The 26,603-nt window shown below is 37.8% G+C and overlaps 1 protein-coding gene across 1 annotated transcript in view; it reads right to left on the bottom strand.

The window, feature by feature from the left end:
- LOC143354739 (lachesin) overlaps positions 1 to 26,603 on the bottom strand; it is an 84,084-nt gene that overhangs the window by 41,275 nt on the left and 16,206 nt on the right. Inside the window, exon 3 of the mRNA XM_076789018.1 lies at positions 6,281 to 6,387. Coding sequence (XP_076645133.1) covers positions 6,281 to 6,387 — 107 coding nt within the window. The remainder of the gene's footprint in view (positions 1 to 6,280; positions 6,388 to 26,603) is intronic.

Genomic DNA, 26,603 nt, shown 5'->3' with positions numbered 1-26,603 from the left:
TAAATGAAAATTATAGCTAGCCAGTGGGATACTTGGCGGAAAAGTTTCCATCCACTCCCCCCCCCCCCCCCAACAATGTCTGCTCAAACTTTTCTTTTCGTCGGTGGAGAACGTTAATGGGTCGGACAATGATAACGACATTTCGCAACGATACGACACAGAGCTGTAAATAACACAATTGGCCGGCAGAATGGTTCGAGATTGGTCTGACAGCGGCTATTGAATTACGAATTAATCCGGTTGAGATTGCGAGTACGCGCTTCATTTGCGTCAGCCGGTCCTCCCCGCCCCCGAAGATTCACCGTCTCGGCGTTAAAGTTTAAATGAAAAATTAGCAACAGTCGCTCGTTACCACTTTACTCTCGCGTAATGTCATTAGACGCTCCGTAACCGGATTATTTATCTCTTTATAGCCGTGCCAAAGCGATCTTAACGAGAGCAAGCGGGCTTATTGCAACACAACTCTTCTCCCGTTCTGAGAGACGAAGGGCCGACGGCCGATGTGTATTGGTTTCGAAGGTGAGTCTGCAGAACAGCAACGCCTGCTCGCCGATTTCGATGATTTTCGGATATGTTATGTATATCAACATTTTGAAGAACTTTCTCCTTCGCGTGTTAGCGGCGGTCTTACTTGCTTTCCGAGATATTCGTGAAGAACTGTTGGTACCACTACAGTGAATATACTTGTGCGACAGTATTGGTGGCCAGGTTAAGACTTGTTCCCCCACTCTAATTTCCCCTTCTGCGACGCTATTCCCCCACGCTTCCGCCACGGGCCGGTCACGTGACGTGTTTCGTCTCTGTCGTTCATGTGTCACAATGTCACGTGACTAATCCGGTACCGGCAGAGAGGGGATAACTTTTTCCCCTCGATTCGAGTCACTTCCCCTGATCTGGCGACTCTGAACCACCTATCTTCTGTTTACACACGGGCATTGAGTGAGTTTAAAGGCCCCGTGCACAACCATGTCGTGTCGCCAAATTAAATCTTGCCTACCCACTCTACTGTTCCACTTCTGCGACGTTATTCCTCCACGCGTGCACCACAGCCCGGTCACGTGAGCCGTCTCGTCAAGAGGGTGCTTCAATCTTCAGATCTATGACAGTATCATATACGAGAAAAATTTTCCAAGATTTTTGGAGACGTTTCGAGTCATCGCAACCGGAGGGTAGGTCTGCAGTTGCAGTACTTTTGGATGTTCATGGTCGCGATGCTCCTTTTTCTGTCGCCCTCTTTTCTTGGTCACACCGGAGAAATTGAAACACGTGTTACGAGCGCTCAGTTATGGGGCACCGTTGAAAATTCCCTGGAAATTACCGGATAAAACGTTGCGCCCGTTTCCATCCGGGGCGAGCATGAATTCGTTCGAGCGCTCGTTTCCATTTATATGCGAAAACAACGATATCAAATGTTCCTATTATTGGAGATAATAAGCCCCGTCCCGGACCGAATGGCTAATAACTATGCTTTTTAATAACAGAGAATGGGGCCGAGTAAGTTACGCTCTCGCCTCTCCTTGTAACGTTTCATCAAGGAATTTGCTTCTCGGTAGAGGTAAGCTGTTAACGGTAGTAAACCAGTCGGAAAAATGTTGGCACGCGTGTTTTTTCTTTAAACAGACGATTTGCTAATATAGTTCTGTTATGGTCTTGTTCGTTGATGATATCAGTCCGCGCTGCTCTTCGCCTGGCTTGCTGTTAACTACGCAAATATTGATATTTGAATGAACAGTCGCGGGCGAATTAACGTAATTCCCTTTAGAATAAATATTGATCGTGGCCCTTACAGAAAAAAAGGTGTGTTCAATTTGAAATTTGATGGAGTGGCTCCATATTGCGGTCACTTTCTAATATCGATGTTCTGAACTATTTGTTTATGGAACCGTTTAATTGTATTTGCTTTTCGTTCGTCCATACTTTTAATCTGAGTTGGGCGGTATCTGAATAAAAAATTATTTAAATAGCTTTCAGATAAAGATACTCTGTATCTTTTGTTTTTATTCGAAGTCGGATGAATCGCGAGAAGTTATCTGTATCTTTATTCGTCGAGCGTCTGGTTTGGAGATTTGCATTCGACCTGCCCCTCGGATGATTTTCTGGTTATCTTCGGGATTTATTCGAGAGTCGGATACAACGCCACCATTTATTCGACGGATTTATTTGTAGATACTCGGTGACGCCGAGTATCCGTCTGATTTTAGTCGACGAATACAAATAAATTTCATAATGTATTCGAACTCAGATGTCGCGGCGAAATTTATCCGTAACTTTTATTCGTTATTCGAAGCTCGATTTGGCCAGACGATTTATTTGACGATTTATTCGTGACGAGTATTTGGCAGAGATGAGAATCAGATGTATCTTTTATTCGAAATTTTATTCGAAGCTCGGATAACAGTTTTAATGTCTTATGCGATTTCAATGTGGAAAGGATCATGTGAAAAATAGCTATGAGATTAATCATGATTTCAATATTTTTACGATATTAAAATCAAAATATACATATATTTACTACAGAATTGGTTTCTCGACATAAATAGCCTAATTCAATTGTCAAAGTAATGGCAAAATGTATCGATCAGCGAATTAAGAATTATTTAGTTCTATAATAATAATTTTACTATGAAAATTTGTTGTCGAGTCATGATACTTTTCAAAGTATACGGGTAGATTTCCTACCCCAATTTTAAGGGATGCTTTCATTCGAAAGCTGTCTACTATTTCTGGGTATGCTGTTCCCGTATGTACAAGTTTAATAAAAATCGATGGATGTCACTTCGGAATGGTCCATCGTCAATCACAAGAGTGATGTAAACTTTTTTCGACTCTGCTGCTGAACTATACATTCGAAACAGTGTTGAGAAAACAGGAACAATGTGTGATCAGATTACTAAAGCTGTAGTGTGAAAAACGTTTCATTAAAAAATTAAAAATACTGTGGTAATCTAGTAATTTTATCACCCACTGTATATTAGTAATAATTCTGTTACACTTTCTGAAATATAAAATCAATTTTAACAAAATGTGAAAACTAGACAATTTCAAAGAAATGCAAACAATTTTGATTGAAAGATTCGCAAAACGCAGCAGGATTAATTAATCATCTCGCGTTTATTCATTGAAAACTGGGAGCAACTGGTTTGCTGTTTTTATGCCATTCTTTAAACTTCTGTTTAATTTTGCTTTTCACGAGTGGTAATACACACTGTTAAGTTGGCTAGCATAATCCTGGAACATAACTCTGCATCCCCTATTCGTGGTCTGGTTTCGGTTCAATATCGAAAGGATAGCGGATATACCTGACCCAGGCTGAGTTTTAACTCGGGTCAAAGCAAATAAGCTTTCGCAGATTGGAAGTAACCGGTTACGTCATAATGAAAGAGCACAGAGTTATAGCGTGAAGCGGCCCGAGTTAGGTAACGCGAATTCGCTGTGCCGAAGAAAAATGTTCACGTGTGAAAATAATAATATCTCTTTCTGTAATAACAAGCTTTTTATTTCGAAATAATAAAATCGCTATCCCCTCTTCTTCATCCGAAATACGACGAAAGCCGGTCCCGAGCCATCGCCTTATATCGAAAGAAAACTGTAGAGAAATAACGGCGTGGGTCAGAAATTTCTTTTGTTTCAACAATTTTGTAAGAAAGATTGATGTAAAGAGGATTTTTGTGGACACTTATGTAAAGGATTTGTTTGTTTAAAAGTTAACAGTTGCATTCGACCTTGGTCAGAAGAGAACGGACGAAGAATTATTGATGGAAGAATTAGAATTATTTTTATATTCTTTAGTTATATTTTGAAGATTGATAATCTTGCCTATAATTTTTGTTCCTTAAAGTGGAAACTTGGGATTTTTTGGATTGCCATTCGTTACAGCCATAACTTCCACCCTGCTTTGCGTACACCGAGGCGCGTACAGTGACGTGTAAGGAAATTGTGTTCATGGCCGCGGATATGAAATCTAATACGACAAGGGGAACGGTTTTATTTTTCTGGCCAAACACGAGGACGCGGCGGGAGGAAGGAAATCAAATCAAGAAGAGTGTATGTGAATTTAGTGGAGTAAATTTAGTGGCGTAGGCTGTTCGAAAAGCCACTCGTATCGAGAAAGCAACTCGTATTTCCCGAAAATGAAAACTACCTCTTTATCGTCGACATTGAAAATTCTCTGACTTTATATTTCTCTCTCTTTCTCTATTTCACATTGCTTTGATTAATCTCCAGATAAATTATGTATACGGACTATTTTAATGCACCTCCAGTGTTACTTCTGAATTGAAAATGGAGACACAACAATTTTTCAATAACTAGCAATGGAAGTTAGCATTTCTAAGGCACAAGTAAAATATGTTGATCATTGAAAATTAATTTTTTATAAAGAAAAAGACCACTTCCAAATTAATGAAATACAGCTATTGAAACTGATATTCATACACTTTTGTATGGTGTGTAACACTGTTCTGTAGAGTTACGGTAATATTTAATTACTCAAAATAAACACGTATCAAAACCGTATTAAAGTTTAATTGTATTAATAACACAAATCGGTTACAAATATCTCATTAATATCCATGTATATGTAGATAAATTCATTAATAATCATGAAGAATTTATAATTGGACAATTATAATTCACTTCTACAAATTAGGTATGTCATACCAAAAACAGATATTTTATAAAAAGAAATGTTGTCACACATTTCAACATTCTTAAAAGGTTTGTTATTCTACTATCATAATTTTTCAAAAATTCTTGTGTATGTGATAATTATTGCAATCTTCGTATTCACGATATATAAATCCAATTGCGCGACTTCGAAATTCGTCGATAATGAAGTGGAAATTAATTTCGAATCAATCACAGCAAAAATACGATTAATAATTGCCCGTCGATAAAGTGTTAATATCGCGAGAAGAAGACACTATATTTCGTATCGGAGTTGAGCGTATCAGCAAAAGATGGAAGAGCTATTTATCGCGGACTAAGAACTTGCTCTCCCCGTCACGAAAGTAAATGTTCCTCGCTTCTGTCAATCCCCTTCTCTCGGATCACTTTTGTTTTCCCTCTAATTTAAAACGTGACCGTGCACCGCCACAAATTCTAATAGCTCTGCCACATTTTTTCGCATTGTGAATCGCAACACGTTTCCCGCGTTGTTATGCTCAGCTTGACGTTTCGTGCAATTGCTAGGGAATAATGTGATATCAGACAGAAACCGTAAGGCAACGAGTAACGATCTTTTCATGGTACACGAACCGGCTTTTTCCCGTAAAATGTAGCATAATATCGATACCGAATATAACGTTATAATGGTGTTTTCGCACACAAAAGTTGTAATCGCGAGTTTCCTTTAAATTCGTTCGTCGCGAAGTAAAATATGACTCTGAAGAGCCACTGGATGTACCAATGAATATACCAGCACGTTTTTCTTTTTTATAAATTCGGTACCCATTCATTTTTTAGGAAGCGCGACACAATAGAGGCGTGTTCTAGTACTGCAATTGAAAATGAAAGAAGAAGCAAAACTTTAAAGTTCAACAAAGAGATACTAAAAATACTAAATAATACTAAACAATAAACTATAAAATAAATAATAATACTAGAAATTATATTACATATACTAATAATTATACTATATAGTATACACACAATTATATTATACATACATTAAAAACTTATTGGGCCACGTAAAATAAGTCTAAAAGCAACGTTTAGTATTTTCTCCGCAATACCGACCAATAGAAGTTTTTTCAAAATTTCTTTTCCACAATATGTAGTGCACTAATTGTTTTAATTTCTCAAAAAAAACCCAAGTTGGTTCGCAGTTAACTCTCATACTTTCCACAGGGCGAAAATTCGCCTCTTTACTATTTCTATATACTATAAAACAATTAATCTCCTTCTGTCGGTGTTGTCGGATGTATTTTGTTAAAATGTGACGATACAAATGAAACGTAATATGTGGATTTAAAGTGTAAAGCAAAAATGGGTAGAATGAGTCTTTAACCATGAAATAAATATAAAGGATTCTAACAAAAAAATGTTCTATTATAAATATAAAATAATAATCGCTATTCTGTTGCACAATCACGCATGAATTTTGACCGAACCGTCCATGTTGACAGAGCTCTGTCGCAGTGTACTTCTACAGTATAGAAACGAGAAAAAACTGTCGAACGAGCAAGAGCGTTGCCAGAGAGAAACGTCCATGCATCCTGTATCCTTCCCGGGAAGAATTTGGTACGTCAGCGGTCGATGAATTTTCATAGGGGAAACTTACCCTGTAACCCCCCAAATGTTTGACCAGACACGTAAAAGTTGCGTCCCTTCCGAGCGGCACCGTTAGATTCGTGATAGGGCCAGCGAATTCGGGTGGGAAAGCACCGCCTGAAACAGATACCCATGCACGTGAAAAACTCCTCCGATTTGCATATCTTGCTCGCAGCAATTTCGCGACATGACATTCATTTACTAAACAGGAGGCACTTGATACCACCGATGGCTGTGCAAGTGCGCGGGGGGAAAGGGAAAGGGCTTTGTCATTTTTGGGATAACGACGATCTGTTGCCAACCAGACAGTTGAAAAACCGATTATGCGGACTCTGCTATTTACGGACATTTTATCGTACCATAAACGTCTATTATCGGTATGGCAATAAGCGCAGTGAAATGATATTCCTAATTTTAAGAAATTGGAACCAAAATTGGAACCATGGAAACTGACAGCTGAATGTGTTCCTGATACGCTGAATTTATCTCAATCGCTGCTAAATATGACTTCATTATAAAAATTCTATAAATCAATACTGTCTGCAAGTAGATATTTCAGTTAAACTTCACCTTAGCAACCCAGACATTTTTAACTTTTTTCTAATGTAAACCTGTCGATTTTGGCGAGAAAATGCTGAAAATCTAATTCAATGATACGAGGAATTCACTGGTTCAAAAGTTATGCGTGTTTACAGTTGAGCGATTTTAAAATACAATGGATGTCGCATAAAATTCGCAATCCACCACCAATCAAAGGCACGTCCAATTTATTAGTGCAAAAAAAAATTCATCTATATCTTCTTAACATCGATAGAAATTCTTCGATATTATTGTTCTTATAACTGCAGACTGCAGATCTTTATGCAAAGTAAAAATGTTCCGCACTAATTGCAAAGGTGGGAGTTAAGTAGATTTCTAATCATAATAATTTTGATCATTTGATAATATTGTAAGAGTGTTTACAAATTTTTCACCTGTTTTGTATTTTATATCATGTACACCCGTCGTAAATGTATAAATTCCGCAGTGTAGTTATCACTGAATATCCAGCGAAAATTCCGCAGTATTTAAAAAGTCAGTGATGTCAAATTCTCTTCATTAAGACTTCATTAATGGCTACTCTCGTTTGGCTTCAAGTGCGCCACTTTCGTTACGAGATACATGAAATGCAACACATTTTAAGTACTCGTGGATAGGCCATTTAAAGTTGAAAGTTTCTTCTTGCAAAACTGCCACTCGACGTAGTTTTCTAGTCTTTGGAGATACTTTAGAGCTTTGTCATAGGCCACATTGGACTGAGTTAATGAAACCGGGATTGAAAATAAAAATGAAGCTGCAGGTGAACGTTGTTCGATGCAATATCGACGATGCGGGACCTTCAGTCGTCTTTTCACTGTGTACTTCGAAAAGGGAAAAGCAATTACAGTTGCAACGTTTCTGTTTCTTCTGTGTACTTCTTTCCCCGGGGTGAAACGCGTGTTATAATTATTTTTTTAATAATTGAGGCTGTAATGAATATCCAGGGTCATTAAATGAACTACCTATTTATTTCAAAGTCTCCACGTATATGCTCTATTTAAATCGCTGAATTATTCACAATAATGACACCTTCTACATTTTTTTCGATTTATTTCTATTTTTTGAACGTGAAACAGTAAGAATGTAAAAAAAATTTATATCAAAATACTGTGTGTACCGAATGTCACCAAAATAAATAATCCGTTAATAAATTTTCGTTTCTTTGTGTACTGAAAATGTTTCGAAATTCAGAAATTTGTCAAACATTGCGGAAATTTCTACAGTTTAATAATATAAAATGCTGGACAACCCGAGGCCCGGTAGGATCCAGTAATTACCAGTTAACGAACGTAGAGCCACGCGGCGCTGTGTCGGTAAATGGTAGTTCAATGATTCGTTCTGTTTTCCGAGTCCTATTAATTTAATTAAAATGACAGGGCGCGCGCGGGGTGTTTCCCGTCGAAGGCTGTGTTTTCAATTTCTTTGTAACCGGAGAGCTCCGTTACACACGATACGCAAAATAGACCGGGGGAAATATAATACTTGTAGATCGATACTTCGCTGTCGTTGTTCACCGTTAGAATAACATTCGAGCGACCGTATTCTATTTCGTTGTTCGTGCCACTGCCAAATTATTCGGATACTTGTCGCGATCTAGTGCCTACTACTATTTTTTTATTTTCCGTCCTTCGTTTGTTTGTTCGTTTTCTTTTTTTTTTTTTGGATTTAATACAAAGGCCGGCAGACGTTTCAAATATTTTTCATGCAGAAACGATGACGCTGCAACACCCCACCCCCCCCCCCCCCACCCCAACCCTTTAGCCGCGCGCGGTGCGCATTTATTCGTGCGGATACATTAGCCTTACCTTCCACTCTGGAATGCACTGAATAATTTTTGTGATCGCGACTCTGTTGTTCACATCGGTCGTCTCGGCTTAAAATATGTATAAGTTTTTTTCCCCGGCAAATCCGTTGGAAGGAGGGAACCACAATGGAAAATGTCGAAGTCATGGTGACCGTGCCCCGCCCACACAATACCGTGTGGTTTCCACAATGTGGCACGATTTCGATGGAGAACGTACGGTGACAGCTGGAATTATCGGGGGCACTTAGAATAAACGTACACCCCGCGACAAAACTATATGACACATAAGGAAATTAATGAAAAGTGTATTCCGGTAAGAATTATTTTTCTTTCTTTATGTCTGATGTTATCGTTTACATCGTGAAATAACACTTCGTACAGTTCCTCGGCATCCTTGAAACTACTTTAATCTGAAACCTTGAAATTACCGTGGGAGTTCAAATTATTATCAAATTATTAGAATCAATAATATATTCTAGTTTTGAACTTTCAAAAATCTATTTTTTCTTAAATTTTAATTAAGCAAAAAAGCGTTCTCGAACGCGTGTAAAAAATTTCAACCCTATCCTACTTTATTATTTCCCTATTCATTGTATCCCTCCCTATTCTCTTACATTTTTTTGAGTTTGATTAGTCTCTGTGGTATTTTTAGCATATACTAAAATTTTATTCTATATATTAGTTATACAAATATTTTTAGTATGAACAATTGACATAAAAATATTGTATAAATATTATAAAATCTGTCGTAATCGCGAAAAAAAGAAATCGTGTGATAATGAAACTTTGAAAATATACATTTTTCTACACAGTATATTTTTTAGTATATATCTACTATTATATTTATTAGTTGATCCAGAAAAAGAAATATTTTATCACGACTTTTGTTCTGCATCTGAAAAGTATTTTTTAGATTTCACGATTTTTTATGAGTCCGTATGAAATCGAAAGCACCGAATGCATTTTTTAGGAACAAAATCCGGGCTCGTTAGTCGTCGAACGAGTGACCAAATATTTTTGGATGGCAGTGTATTAACGTCGCATCAACTGCATTTTAGGTGCGTTCAGATGACTTAGGATAAGTCCTATAAATGCGCTGCCGTCCAGAATTTTGAGGACATTTATGAGAGATGATGGGAACCTAAAATATTGTTAGAGAACTATGGAAGCTTCAAAATTCTCATGTGGAATGATAGTTTTGACTAAAAAAAATTTATTTAACAATTATGGAGCAAGTCTTATCGATTAAGCACGGTGAAACGAAATCTTGTCTAATTGCTAAACTGCGGATCTTTGCATTCATGGCTTGTGGAAACTTGTGAAAGACGGAAATATTATTAATGATAATTAATACATACATTTCTTTGTGTTTGTTAACGTTCGACGTAAATCAATTTTTACAATCACAGTAACAGTATTTTGATCTGTCGATTATATTACAAAATACTGATCTTAATTTTACAACTAGATTGAAGATGTTGCATTTATGGCTGTGTAAATTTGTAAAACATTAAGAAATGTACGTCACCTATTAACAGTTATTAGTAATAGTTTTGTGTTTTATAAATTTGCACAAGCCAGAAATGCCTCGTTTTTATCATGAATGCATAATAGCCGCGGTCTAGTTATAAAATTAAGATCTGTATTTTATAACATAATTGACAGATCGACATTCTATTGCCGCGAATGTAAAGATTGATTTAAGTTCAGCGCTGTCCAGAAAAGCATACAAAGTTTTTCATTCAAGCACCAGTTTCATCGTTCACCCTTCGCATCCAGCCCTTAGTACATGTCCGTAGGAAAACTTCATCTCGTCACAACGGATGTTCCGTAACATACTTGCTTCAGCTATACATCGAACTTCATGTTTCGTTCTCGAGGCACGACGCGCAAAGGTAATTTAATACGAAATAATAAACGAGACGCGTCCGTACAATGTCTGTAATATCAAACGCCTTCCCTTTCATACAAATTAAATAGTGCTCCATTACGTCTAACCGTTCTTCATTATAATCTGCACGGATAAAATTTCACGTTCCTCTCGATTTTATATATTGTCACGTCTTTGTAACCGCAACGTGTGTCGCGCAGAACTTTGTATAGATTAATGGATGGCGCTTAAAATTAAAAATATCTACGCCTCTGTTTTTCCACTTTTGATACTGGTCATTTTGCATTAATTTTAATGTTTAATGGGTAAGCTTTTGAATTAAACAATGCCTACAACTTTGCATTTAACTTTTGACATTTTAATCCCATTGCCATATAGAATATACATTTATTTACACATTTGTTCACGTACTTTCATAAAAAAATTTAGTGTATTAATATATATATATATAGAAGAAAGTTGTCCAGAATTATGACCCTGACATAATTTCGAGGCCACCAAAATCGAAGAGTACCCTTTCGTAACTGTGCCGTGTTTGGTGTCATTTTATTCTAAAAAACAAGAGGAAAACGACGGTAAAAGTTTCAACGACGAAAAACGAAAAATTGAATTTAAAAGGATGAACAGGCACGAGTCGAATCGCTATCCTACTCTACGCTTGGCATACTGCAAAGAACGTAGCATCTCTACCGGAACTGTCGCTCGGCGGACCCGACGTTGCGACAGTTACGGAGATACTACTGTACCACCGACTCATATTATAATTCCCCATTATATAGTATTATACTATTATATATTCACTACGTGTGAGTGAATTTAATCGTTTTTTTTTTTTCTCGCGAAATGAAGTTCTCGGCCGCTGTCGCGGAGCAAAGAACTAATTGTATCGAATTCATTGATCAATTGCGTCGTTTCGCAAGCGACGTGCATCAACAATAATCTAATACGAGCCAGTCGAAAACGGTTGGTAGTATGTATCGCTCGGAGTCCCTGTCCGTCGAAATCCCGATAATACGCAGTAGTAGTATAACAGGTCCGCGAAAAAAAAAGAAGAGCGTTCATCGACGATTTTCCGCGAACCGTAGTGTAACAATCGCCGATGCGGGAGATACACGAAGTCACTTCACTTGAAAAATTTTTCCTGTCTGCAGCCCGACGGACAGGCATACTTGATCTGCGCGTAATGAAACGTTCTCGCATTTTCACAAGTTGTCTCCGCGATTTAATAGCAGCAACGGCAGATATGGTTTTTCGTCCAACAATGAGCTTCTTGTTAACGGAAACGAGCAGATCAAAGGTTAGAGAGTACATCGCAAATAATGGGACGCGCGTCCTGCACGTCAAAGGAAATATCAATTTGGTTAATATCAATGGGACGCTGCATGGAACTATTTGCGTCAATGTTTCTCATTTTTTTTTTGTTTACCCATTGAGATGGAAACATTTCGTTCGTTGTCGGATTGTAAATGAACGCTCATTTTGGTGCACCGGTTGCACGATTGTACGATGGTAGCGGAAAGCCATTGGCAAACATACACTGGCTGACACGCGCAATTGTGCTGTAATGCCTCGATACATGTGATAACTTCAGGACCTCGAGATTGAAAAATAATGCTAAAAGAAATGATTACATTGTATCACTTGGAATGGTTTGAAGTGATTTGTGATTTTAAATATTATGAACATAAGGAATGTTATTTAGAAATGTGTGGCAATTTTCAAATTTTAAAAGGCTATTGAATAATCGTATAATTCGTTCGCATAGGTCAGCAGTATGGCTGACAAGTGAGAAATAAAGTTACTTGTCGCGGACAGTTACAGAGATAATTTCATTTTGTTGGAGAAATATCACTGATGGAATAAAATTATGCAATTTTATTACGCCACCGACCGAAGGGTACGTACCGTAAATAATAAAAGCTATGACAATATTTTAAAATTTTTTATGGTTTTGTAAAACTCACTAATTAACTCGGACGTCTTTAAATCATTTTTTATTATGTTATATCATTTTTCATTTTAAAGTCTAAATGAAACGTATTTCTGCGTCGGCTGTGTCACGTGTAAAATAAAAAAAAATAATAAAAAAATATTGATATTGAAATATAAATGTAACATCTCAAATCTAAATCCTAGAAGAACGTTAAGCAACTCTGGATCAACGGCTATTGATTAATACATTATTTATGAGCTATGCTGTCGCAATTTTAGTAAACTATAATAACAAGTCATCATCAGCACGATTCAATAATATCATTTGCGATCATTATTTAAATGATCATGCTCCTGCTTGGTTAGTATGATTAGCGATAAATATTTTCATTGCAGAACAGTTTAGCAAACGCCGTAACCAGGGCCTCTATTTAGTATATCGCTGTTAGTATTTAGTAACAATAGCTATATATCTATTTCGCAGTTATGTTGGGGCGTCCGCCTCTCTTGTCATCTTCGTCAGAGTTCATTCTGTGACGGAACTGCGATTATTAACGTTTGACCTGTTTAATACTTCACTTCGATGCGTCTTTTGTACCACTTCGAGGGTTTTGGTTCCGGATAAGCCGAGTTTAAAGCAATGTTTCATGACAACGTGTTGCTCGATCGTTAAATGCGTATCAACAAACTAAACCACCGTATTGGATTGCCAGAAATCCAATTTTTTAGGGTTCATCGAAACCTTTGTTTAACCCTAGATAAGTTATCTATCATGGAAAATGACAACGCCAATTGAAAATATGAATATAATTAAACTCTTTTTATTCAACAAAAATGCTTGATCCTATGAGGAAGCAGAATGTGTCAAATGCAACAGTTTCATTTGGTATTGAATTTATTAATTGAAACATTTAATTGATCATGCGATATCACAAAATTCGAGTGTTCCAATTGTCATTTTTACGAAACATTTATCATATAAAATATAAAAATTTAAATATATATATATATATATATTTTTTTATATATATGTATTTTTTATATTAAATATAAAATATAAATATTTACATTTATTTAAAACGCTTAAATAAGACTGTAAATTCTCCTTATACTTGTCCACACCATAAACGAGTTAAATATTGTTATTGCTTGGTGCACGTTTTAATGGAATACCGAAATGTATAGAGCAGAGAAGTTTTCGTTGCATTGAAAGTACAAGAACGACCGATTCACAGGGAAATTATCTGCCATCAAAATTTATAAAATTTCAGAAAGAAAACTTCTTCAAACTGCCTCGACGTGTCGCAAGCCTGTAATCTCAAATTCTTTAATACATTTTAAGAGCAAAATAACGGCCATCTCTTGTAAATGACTTTGAGAAATTACGAGTTGGGAGTTAATTTATTTACCGCCGTCTAGCTGTAACTACCCAAGTTAATTATAAAAGATGTCGGTGCATAGTTTATCATGTTTGCATAGCACATTTATACTACAGGATTATTAATGAGAAAACATTTACCGTTCAAAAGCTAAAACAATTTCTAAGGAAAGTAGACATCCCGTTACAGATCCTTAAAGCTTGTTTGTGCCTCGGATTTTCAAATTACTTTATTTCTTCTTATTATTTTCTTTGCCTCGCGACAATATTGATCATCGTTTGCGAAAGATTCGCTCTTGGATATTATTTAGATATTTACGCCTTTTTAGAAATTAATTTAGAAAAGAACGTCAGCAGATCTTCTTATTAAATCTGTAGCTATAATGCATGCCCTATTTATACGAAATATAGCACTAAACTCAACTGGTATCGTCTTAGAAAAAGAACTACATTGGCATTATTTAGATTTCATAAAATTTTAACTATAACTACACTTTTATGCAGTTACATAACACCTACATTCAAATGCATTAACCCTCGGACTCGTGCGAGTTCTAGGCCTATGCCGGAGTCATTTCTGACCCACACCGATATTTCACTAATACATATTGATACGGTCGCTCGAGCTTATCTTCACCGATACCCCGCACAGTGGGCAATTTGGACAAAATCGGATTCAAAATCAAGGAACTTTCGATAGGAATGAGGCACAGCGATGAAATTGTTTTTAAATGAAAGCTGCAACTTTGTAGAATATGGGAAAAATAGGGAGATTATTACCATCCAATCATTTCAACGAAAAAATGACTTCATTGGTTTTTGTCACAAAAATCTATTTTTTGCAAAATCCTGAGGTCGTAGACAAATTTTGAGACCAGATTTGAAATCAGCGTGAAAAAATCTATGGGAAATGATGTATAGCATGTTAAAAAAAAAATTTTTTCCGCGCGTGGTATTGGGAAAACTAAAATTTTCTTGAATTTGTGCGCGTTTAACGAATTTTCTCGAGTTTAAAAAACGTTCGTACCACAAACTCTCTATTTTTCCCATATTCTACAAAGTTGCAGCTTTCATTCCTATCGAAAGTTCCTTGATTTTGAATCCGATTTTGTCCAAATTGCCCACTGTGCCCCGTGTCGCCAGAATAAGACTTCCACTCTACCTTAGCCCTTCTGCGTCCCCAGTTCCCCAGCGGCGACCCACTCTTCCGCTGCGGCCCCGGTCCACTGTCGCCAGATCAAGACTTGTTCCCCCACTCTGATTTCCCCTTCTACCGCGCTCTCCCTCACGCTTCCGCCTCGGGCCGGTCACGTGACGCATTTCGTTTCTGTCCTGCATGTGTCATACTGTTACGTGACTAATCCGGTAATGCCAAAGAGAGGGGCACTGTATTCCCCTCCCCGGTCTGGCGACGCTGCCGCTGCCGTGACGGGTCACGAACGACTCTGACACGGCGCACGGAATCTATAAAAATCACTCCAAAAATCTGAATAAACACATAATTCTTTGTCATTCCCATGATGTAATTAGCATTAGCATAACAGAACTCGATAAACAAGGTAGTGCCACTTCGACCGTAACAGTTTCCTTTCAGCGTCGACAGACAGCCTCTTGGACAAACAGCGTGCATGTCAAAGTCCGCCGACTATCGTTCCCCACGGCAATTACCAGAAAGAACCACGATCCTCGAGCCGACGACGACGGATAGGAGCTAATGCTGTATAGAAGATGATATCGATGGATTTCATCCACGCGAAATCGGCCCGGCCGCGAGACAAAGCACCGGCTTCAATTAGAAGCGTCCCCCCACCCTCGCTTCGCGAGAGGCGATATCGCAAAGGAATTAAATCGAAATAATTAGCTCGGGCGCAGTTTCCTCGAGACTTTTAAATACCTTTTCCGCGCGACGTCGCTCGCGGCGCCGCGAAAGAGGAAGGGGAATATCAAGCGGCGCGGAACGAAACTCAAAAGAGCCGAACTAAGACGCAGTAATGAAATAAGAGGCGACACTTTTTACTCGAACCTCCGGGCAGCGGTCGTCCGACGAAACCGAGTAGAATAATAGCGAATAAGTTTAATCGTTTGCTAGTCGCGAATGACGCAGATTCGTTTCATCGATGGTCACGAGTAACGAATAAATTGAATTTTACTCGTTATTCAACATTTTCTAATGGAAGAACGATTTGTACGATCCAAGTACACTACTGGACAAAACGGTGAATAGTGTCAACAATTACCTCAATTTAAATATTATTAATTTCAATACGATTTCCCCGTTTTTCATACATTTCGATGGGTTCGATCGAATAAATATTCTGTATAAAAGTATTGTTTATCACTGTTTTATTAACTGTCTGAAGACCCTGGTTATCGATTAATTATTCTTGTTATTTTTTAAAGAAAGTTTATAAAAATGTGGTAAAATAAATTACCCTGAATTTAATAACCCCGGTGATCTTCTTGACATTTTTTGACATCTTTGACATTACCTTAATTACATTTACCAGAGTAGCTTAGATGCAACCGCGAATAAGAAATGGCGACTGATAAAAATAACGATTAAAGGTTTTCCCAAATGGATCAGGAATAATGGAAATGGCGCATAAACTCGAATGATAAATGATCGAATTTTACGTAGAATTTATTCCTCACTCTTGTTCAGATAAAATTTTATTCGAACAATGCCGAACTCGGTGGGTGAAACGGGTGCAGAAACTGTGAGAGTACAGGAGGCGGGGACGGATGGAGGAATCCAAGGGAAAAGATAAGCCCGGAAGTCAAGCCGTGGGGATCTTAAAAGAGACAATCTTGACCTATTTGTCTCATAACAACGGTAATAGGATCGGAAAGTATTATAAGTAGAAGTGACAATCGCCGTGGGACAAGCAGTCTGCCGAGTGGCCGAGAGCAAAGTAAATTGATGGCGGGCCGGCATTACGTGGAAATAAAGGCGGGGAATAAACGTCCACTCGCCACCGAGCTGGGAAGAATGAAATTTCTGTATCGAGTCGCCGCCCGACGAGGAGATCTCGCATTGTAATTTAAGGTCGTAATAATTCTCGATCCGCTCTCTCCGGTGTGCGGCGACGGCAGACCTTTCTTTTTCTTATCGTGCGCCCGCGGTTTCAACCGGCTCAAACAATCCGTTGGCGCTTTTCTCATTTCTTGTCGTCGGCGACGTTGCTCGAACGTTACACGCGGACTTTAATGAAAGCTAGCGAAGTTGTCGAATGCGTGCCGATCACCTGAACCGTCCCTCGCGGGTTAATCCGTTTTTATCTATTTTGTGTGCGACGTCCAACGGTAACTGAACTGCTCATCTGCCAAACCCATTGAATCCGTAAATCAAGAAGTCCGGAGATTTAACCCGTTAGAGCACGGGTGAATTAGAGCTCCTCAATGTTTAGATAGAAAATCTTTCGCCTGCATCTTCGTTAAGAAATATTGTAGTTCGATAACAGAATCTGCATGCTTACGCGATCCTCCACGTCAATGTTCGAGATTTTTGCATAATTCCAAGGATTGTTTCCTCTCTGCATCGAAATTGTTTAAATTCAAGGCCAGTGTTAGTGCGAGATCGAATGTGAAAGAATGAAGTTTCTACGGTAAATTTCAAATACCAGAAGCGTTCGTGCACCTTGGCCGACTACTTTATCGATTTTGTATTTCTATCGGATACCGATACTGTGAAATGTCAGAACGCCGAGGCATTAAAACAAACCCCCTTCTTTTCTAATATTCCCGGCCGATTGGACCCTTTCTTAAGTTATTCACAACGTATTCGGCGCAGAAGCATAAAATGTTTAGAATACCAAAATTTAACCTGCAAAAGCTTAGCTACGGGATTTTACATTTTGAATACAGAATCATTCTAACAGAAAGATTACCTTTACCTCTCTTTCGTGTATTTATGAGAAAAACAATTCTGAATTTTAATGTTACACCGTTGATTTATACTTTAATGGCTTGCTTCTGCTGTTTCTATTTTAATACTTATCGTTGTGTAACAGAATTGTAAATTTCAGAATCTAAATTGAAATACAGAATAAAATTGCGCGATTAACACATTAATGTCTGCAGTCTGTGACTTAGCTCTGTTTTATTACAAGTACAGTAAAGTCTTGATCTAAGCCGAACGGAGCTACACGACCTTGGTCAGTTCGCTTATCCCCTCCACTGGTCGCCGAGCAGTGTAAAGTGTAAACATGTCGCGCTGTCCTTTTCTACGTTCAGCGCGGTCGACGCGTTCACAAGAAAATAGTAACCCTCTGTATACGTCACAGCACGGACCCGAAGACTTTATTCGAATATTATTTGGATATACTTTGCAACAGAAACTAGGAAATAATGACCAATAGATCTACAAAATCGATTGAGTTTCGCACATATTTAATAAATCCTACGAAATTCATTTGATTAAAAACCTTTACATGTTTAATTACTATTAAACGGCACGAAAGGCATGCACAGCTTCCGGAAATGGGACCAGTAAATATTTAACGGCTGCGATGCAGTTCGTCTTTAATTTAGATACCTGAAGGCTTGAAACATTGCCCATAATTCGCTCCCATCCGTCAAGATTTCAGGATATATTTCAGGCATCAGAACTTTTCAGGAACAGCTTATTATCGAACTTTCCGGGGCAGCTTATTGCCTATATTAAATATCGTAAAATTCTTAACTTCAACGGAATGTTCGCGTCAGCGTTGAATTAGTATCCCGAACGTAACCGTACGCTTCCTCTTCTGTAATAAGAAATTTTATTAATCGTGACGTAAGGAAGCTTTACTTTCGCGTTATTTACTCAGGCGGTGTGCCCGGCTGCCCAGTTTTCTTCGAACAAATATCATCCCCGGAACAGGCTTTCCCGTTCGGCGAAAAAATTCCCCGGACCGTTTCCCTGTTTCTTGGCTGGCTACTGTCATCCGATCGGGGCTCGGACGCCGGCGTTGAATTTCGCGATGGGTTTCACGATTTTCTGATACGTTTCGCTCCGTTCGCTAAGGTAGAGTGTACTTCAACAAATTGCTTTCATCAATAAAATTAACAGTGACGGTAAATGGAGGCTAAAAGTCGCTTATAATCTGTGAGAGGATTATCGCTGTTAATGCTGTCTAGATACAGTAGCCAAGAGTAATATGAAACGTAATATGAATACCACAGTTTATAATCTTTGAAATCAATGCCCAATAACTTGTGAATATCTGTGTATTTGTTCAGTGTATTTAGCAGCGTTAAACAAACAGTTAAACGTACAAAATTCGAGCATTATGTGCCAGAAAAACGTGAGTGGAGGAATGCTTGTTACGAGAAAATGTTCAAAGAATCCAACGCAGTGTTATTTAAACGTCAGTGAACCCTCCTAAAATTTTTAATTTAACAAAAGAATACAACCACACACACAGTCTAGCTTTTACTTCTTTAAACGTGGAACGCACTGCCGACGTCGGCAAAAAAGGGCTCGGAATATTCTCACGCCCTTATTGTACCTGTGCCCTCAAGTATAACATTTAATATGCAAAGCGAAACGAATAATTCGGTTAATTGCTTTAATACACTGTAGGATTCTTTTTTGACTTTCCAACTTCTCTCGGAATAGTATCTTCCCCGTAATTACTCCCATTCAAATAATTTTTTGCTTATTTTAAATTTTGTGGTATCGTGTGAAATTTAGATATTTTTACTGTTCTGTATTTTGTACTGATTTTTTGTGAATTCATAAAATCTGCAGTTTAGTTGTTAACGACAATTTGACGATTGTACTGCGAGTAGTTATATCGCGATTTAAACGCTATTAACATTACAGTAATTTGTGTATCTTGATTTTATTCGAGAAGTTCAGAATGTTATGAATTGTTTGATGAGTTAATTTAAATTGATTACGGCGCGTGATGCACTTGACGCAGTCTAAGATTAAGTGATCCATTCTGATTAAAAATGGCCGATTTCGAACCGTGACGTAGCTACTTGATCCCCCCCGAACGAGACATTATGCTCCTTCTTGTTCAATGAAAAAGCTTTACAAAACCCTTTCATATGAAAAAAAGTTACTCGTTTCTACACACTTCCAATACCTTTTAGTTTTGTTAACGGATCAGCCATGAATTAGTTAATGTAATTAATTGTATTTTGGATGTTTAAGATTTGTTTGAACGCTTCGTTCTTTCTCAAAAATTCAAACGTATCGAAGGATCTATGTGTTTGATCATTTCACAATATTTGCAGTATAATACGAAATATTATAGGCCTAATCCTGCGTATGCCATGCCGGGGTCATTCGTCATCCGTCACGGTGGGGATAAACTCGAGCGCACATCAATATGTACAATTTACTCCAAACAAGAAAATCGCTATCCCCTCTTCTTCATCCGAAATACGACGAAAGCCGACCCCGAGCCATCGTCTTATATCGAAAGAAAACTGTAACGAAATATCGACGTGCCGTCCGTTTTTTAAATTAAAGCTACCACGCTTCGAAGCTTTCCGACAGTTCCAATGAGTCCCGAAGCAGGTTAAAATAATGATTTCAAATTTATTTAAATAAATCCTTAGGGTAGGGTACAGAAGGCCGCAAATTCGAGTAATTTGTTCGCTGTAATTTGAACTCTTCGGGGACTGCGTGCTATTGCTGATTTCTTTTTGTACCGCCAACGTTATATTACATCACCACAATTTGCCGGAGTCTTAAATGGTTTGATATTTTTCATGGCTCTCCTCGAATTCCGAAAAGTTCATATCAATCATTGAAAGTGTATCGTACCGAATAATCTGACATAGCAACAAAATTTTGAAGTATTCTTCAAAGTATAGCGCGCGGAAGGATTATAAAATGGTCCTGTACGGTTGAAAACGTGCAGGAGTTTGTCGGTGCTGTCCCACGTTCTTAAAATCGTTTCTTAAATTCGCAATCACGGCGAAAATCGTTCCGCTGATCGTTTTCTTTGTTCCCGTTTGTTTCTCGAAACTCTTCTCTCGCTCTCCTTCCACCGGAGAAAATACGAGGCATGGATGAAAGTTTGCCTTTGTTATTGTCTGCAATTGAAAGTGCATCGTGGCGCCATAAAACGTAAACAATATTAAAGGCATACGTTATGAAAGGAAACGTAAATCTGTGATACGCAATATCGGGATGATAAGGTGGAACATTTTGCACGGACCGATGTGCCGGGGCTGCTGGAGTGGTCTGATTTTATAGAACAGCAGTCGTTTCCACTTCGCGCCGTACAATTCTCCTCGAATCAACCGGTACGTATTCGTAGATAGTATCGTCAGATTTTGGTAAACCTGTCATTGAAGATGTCTGGCTTTTCATGCTTTAACTCTGATTAATATTAATAACACTCTTTAACCCTCCGTATGCTATGCCCGAGACATGAGATAGAATTCTCAACAAAGTCAAGCCGCATTAGTACTCTCATCCGAAATAAGGCGAAAGACGGTCCCGAGCCATCGTCTTATATTGAAATAAATCTGTTTTAGTGAAATATCGGCGTCGGCGTCACGATCATAACGATGAAATTTTTACAATGTATAATAAGCAAAAATACTGGGCTTACTCGATATATGTCCAAAACACGGGTCCAGCTACGAACATATATCGGTCAGGAGATACTATTCTTTGATCCACCCGACCTTACACGCCTCGGTGACCGAAGTCTCTCGAGCTTCTTAGCCCCCCATTTATCGAGTAGGCATTTAGGACATATATAGAGTAAACAGTGAATAACTTAAGAAGAAGTTTCTGTTCTGCTCCCCGTTCCTTACAATAGACGCAGACAATTTTTATTCAGCATGAAGATACGCAGTCTAGTCATACCACAAATCCCAATGTATCACTGCAACATTAATTATACGCTCCCACCAGTAACGAGATAAATGGAGTGAAGCGATCGTTTTTGTTCGAATAAAATACGGTCGTAAAACCGAGTATCTTCGTGCTTTGGGAGCCTGCGAAAGAAATAAAAAATAGCCCCGGTGGGTGGGGGAAAAAAAAATGAGCGAAACTTTTGTACGACCATAAGATAACGAGACCGGGATCCGTTCATAAATGGAATCCGCGTATGGTCAAAAATTATACGGTGCTTCGGTTATCAAGATTCCGAAATGTAAGTAATTAATTTTAGAACAGTCAGAGATATAATGGTAAAGTATCGCCGGTAGCTGGCGTGAAATTATTTCCATAGAATTAAATGAAATGGGATTTCATTTCGGCCTGGTTGTACAGCTGTCCGAAATTAGTTCGAGAGCATTTTGTAGCTGCCATGCCGCCGCGTTCGGTACACGGGGAACTCGTGCGCGTCACTAGCTTTTAATTTTTTAACTTCTTGAAATGAACAGCCGCGGCCCGAAGAACTCCTATTGTCGCTCGTAAAAAGGAGAAGTGACAGGAACGACGTACTGAAAAACTTGCGGTGTAATTTGCGGGTCTACTGAAAATTCATCAAATGAAAGAAGTTCGCTTTTACGAACCCCCGGCGAGTTTTTATTATGGGAAACTCTTCAGTATCAGTCTTAATACTTCTTTTCTGGAAGTAGTATACACGCGCGAGCTGTTCCTTTTTATATGACGAACCGCGGAAGCATATTCTACTGGCGAAATTTAGAACAAAATATTCCGCGAATGTCGTCAATTAATCAATTCTTACATTATTGAGAATCGTTGGGTCAGTAATATTGGATCACAGTCTCCATTAACAGTCATCAATATTCCGCTTGTCTGTAATGCACGAAACAAAAATGCAAATTCTGAATTCAAGCGGATTATAAATATACTGGTAAAAAATCCAGTATTCTGATTGGTTTCGTTATTTATTTGATGCACATCTACAAAATTTAGAAAAATATGTGAATTTAATAGCGTGAACTACGTAATGCAATGTTAAAATTATATAAAGTATTTATGACAAGAAAAAATAGATGAAATTTAAAAATGTATTAAGATCAGAGAAATTTCGGAATGTCAATATTTCCAACTTTTTAAAATTATTGAAGGAGTAAATCAATTTTTAATTAGTAAGAATATTATGCTTCTAAGAATAAGAAAACAATTTAAGAAAACTCTATCAAGCGAAGATGAAACAGTCGAAAGATTGCACGAAAGCATCAATAACTCCCATAGGTGACCAATACTATACTTGTGTACATACACAACCGCCAGTAAGTTTCCGCCTGGAATCTTCCCTTCTCATTCTTCAAAAATACAGTTTAATACTGTGTACAGCGTTTCGTGGAGGCAGTATACGCATCGCTTATATCTTTCTTGTGATACTTTTTCTCTGTTTTAAAATCTTTTTGCGTGAGCAAAGTACAGTTTTTTAAATATGAAGTTCTGCACATTTTACAAAATATTTAGAAACATATTTCTTTCGTACAAATAAATATGTTAACAAAATTTTCAAAGTAACAGAGAAAGTCAAACTATGACTTTGTAATGGCAAATAATTAAAATAATACCGTAAAACGATGTTCATCAAATATGTCAATTCATGTAGCTGATACAATTTATCTTAACCTCATAACATTTTTTAAGTACTCGGAAACTTTCCAGCAAATGTGTACTTTCGCTTGAAGTGATACTTGACCCGAATAGTCTGTACGTACAATAATGATAACAGTAGCATGTAAATTCTTACAAGCCCTATTGTGACAAAAAATTGAACGTTTAATCCTCATTTCATCGAAACTAATCGATAAATCACTCGAACGACAAATGTAAAGTCTAGCAAAATAACGTCTGGAAATCCTTGTTGAAGAGAAAAATTGTATGAAGTGTCAATCATAAAATATATGTAATAAAACATCATAAATGCCCCAATGCATTATAGTAGACAATGAATCAATTTCTTCTTCAAATTAAAAATAGTTCATTACTTAAAATTCTGAATTAAATATGCAGGGTGTTCTATTACAGGTGGGAGAAAATTTAAGGGGTGGTTCTCCAAGACAAAATAAGACGAAAACGAAGAATAAAAAACTTGCTATTTCAGCTTCATTTTTTAGTTATTATCAATTAAAAATCCGCCTAAAATGCGGCAACCCGACCAACAGAGGTGTACGTTGCTTATGTCATAAAGGTGCGCGACAGAGTCACGTATCAACGGGGGTCCTCGCTCGTGTCCAATGTTTAGGCTTTGACGTCACACACTTTAGCCAATAATTCGGCTAGAACTGAAAATGCGTGTGGAATGATCCAATCGGTCGGTTTACACCCCGAATTCTTGCCAGGTGACTTCTTGCGAGGCACGCGGAGTATCTGTCACTTGATGCATAACTGTCGAGCATCTCTGTTGGCCGGGTTGCCGCATTTTAGGCGGATTTTTAATTGTGAATAATTAAAAAATGAAGCCGAAATCACAATTTTTTACTCTTCATTTTCGTCTTATATTGTCATGGAGTACCACCTTTTAAATTTTCTCCCACTTGTAGTCGATCACCCTCTATATGATGCTACGAATTAAATATAACGATGCTCATCTGCATATTCATATGCATATTGCTTTATAATAATAACAAGACTTTATCCAGAGATGAAAAAGTCAAAATAACTTTTCAGTTAGCTGAACATTCTCCATTAAATTATATCCGACAATGGTGAGTGAAGATTTTCTTTGTTATGCGTTATCTTGCAATTAGTAAATATTAATCATAAATATTAACACGTGGTCATATCACCATTCACTTTTCCAAACTCATTTACGAACGCCTGTTAAATCTGTGTTCAAGTAAATTCTGTATTTCCTGTTCACAATCTTAATAGAACGCAAATCTAACCAACAAATTCTTCGAGCTGAATGTTTCCAGAAAACGGTGCGAACACTTCAACTTCTCCGCTCTATGCTAACGCTAAAATACCCAAGGTATAATTTGCGAATACTTGTAGTTTTTAACAAATGCGAATATTTACCAACACCGCGCGAAATATTTCTAAGAACAGATGTTCGAATCTTAGTCAAAATATTCAGAGAATGTTGTACAAACTATAGTTTTGTTTATACGTCTCGTATCAATAAATTGGCAGACTCTTGAAAATTTGTTTGTATAATGAAACGCTAATTTCGCGTGAGTTTGACTCAAAAAGTGACTCATAAACGACAAACAAATTTTTATTTTAACTCGCGGAAGAAAAACATTTTATTGTAGTAGAATCCAATATGTTCTTAGTTCCGACATTTTCTACTTTTTCCACTTTTCAGCAACTTTCAGTTCTCCCTCCGACCTTTTTGTCAGCTGTGTCACCCAACTTCATACTCCATTTTATACTTCTATTTTCGACTTTCTGCTCTTGCTCCTCCCTTCACTTTATCGACTCCTTTTTTTCTCGAATTCAAAGTTTCCCTTTTCTGACCTAACTCATTCCTTCTTGCGCTAAGTTCGTCCCCTTTTCTTCAGCTTCGATTATTTTTCATACGAGTTAGTTCATTTCGAAATCGACCGCGACCAAACCACTCTCAGATATTCGAGAATATTATTTTCTGAAACCAATAAAACCAGTTTATTTAGACAATCTTTATTCGTGTGCTTATTGAAACAGACTCACAAAAAATTCATGGGGCACATAATTTTACAGGAACTTTATTAATATTGGGCTTGAACGAGAGTTCGTAGCGTTTTTAAATTAAAATTCAAAGACAAAGTTAAGATTTTTATTGATGGGGTTTATTCAATTTTCCGTTCTGTTCTATTACTTTCTGCCATTTCAGATAACTTTGAGATAACTTATCGTGTCATTGAGTAAACCTATAAATAAATACATACCTTAATTTAATAAAATCTTAATAAAATCGCATGCTGCTTAAGATTTTCGAGATTCTATCTGAATAAATACATAAACAATTCGAAAGAACGATTTCGTTAGTAGAATTTTTCTCTTCACTGTAGTCTGCAACGTCCGTCTCAAAGTTTTTTGAAAAAGTACACAACGAGTTTTGCTATCACGCTTCTCATACAATTCCTTCGCCTTTTCTCGAATTGCTCCTCCGTCATTCCGAGAGATCTCTCGTCACCCTGCCTTTACTTAATTACTGCCAGAGAATTCCGTAGGTCTGTTTCCCCGCCCCTTGTTTTCGCTCGCCTTTCTCGTCCACGTATTTACATCTCTTTCATCCTTTTAAACAGCTGCCTTTGTCGCTTCTCTCTTTCTCACATTCCGGTGATCCCGACACATGCCGGGCGGAAAGCACACCTTCGTACCACCCTCCTCTAATAATTTGCATTTTTTCCCTCCTTTTCTCAGTTCCTCCCACGTGTACCAACCCTCCACGCCATCACTCTTATTTACATTTCTACTCGGTTTCTCCTTATGCCCCAAGCCTTTCAAACTTCCGCTTTGCTCATCACAAGATGCCGAGGCGTCAACCGAGAACGGCGGACACCGATCGGCAAATCGGTCCGATTTCAATTCCGGAATTCCATTTCAGGAAGTGATGTGATTAATATTTTGGTTTCTGAAGCGTTGAAGGATTATCAATTGATGGGCTAAACTTTACTTCGGGAAACCAGACATTTTTAACATTTTCTTATGTAGTCCTGCGGATTTTGGCAAGGAATTCAGTGAATTAGGAATTCAGTGAATCAAAAGTTACGCGTGTTTAAAATTGTGCGATTGTAAGCGTTTTTAACAGGTAAGCGCGCCGCCATGTTAGCATGTACTCAGATATCGTTTAATGAGCGGATCCGCGAAAAGGTTCGTCGAGATTAGGTTCGTGTGGGAGGACGAAGAAGGCCGACCCGATTTCGCTTACAAATCTGCG

This window comes from Halictus rubicundus, chromosome 1 (assembly GCF_050948215.1).
Source record: "Halictus rubicundus isolate RS-2024b chromosome 1, iyHalRubi1_principal, whole genome shotgun sequence".
Lineage (NCBI taxonomy): Eukaryota > Metazoa > Arthropoda > Insecta > Hymenoptera > Halictidae > Halictus > Halictus rubicundus.
The sequence above is the reverse complement of the archived record's forward strand: the minus strand, read 5'-3'. Positions and strand labels throughout refer to the sequence as shown.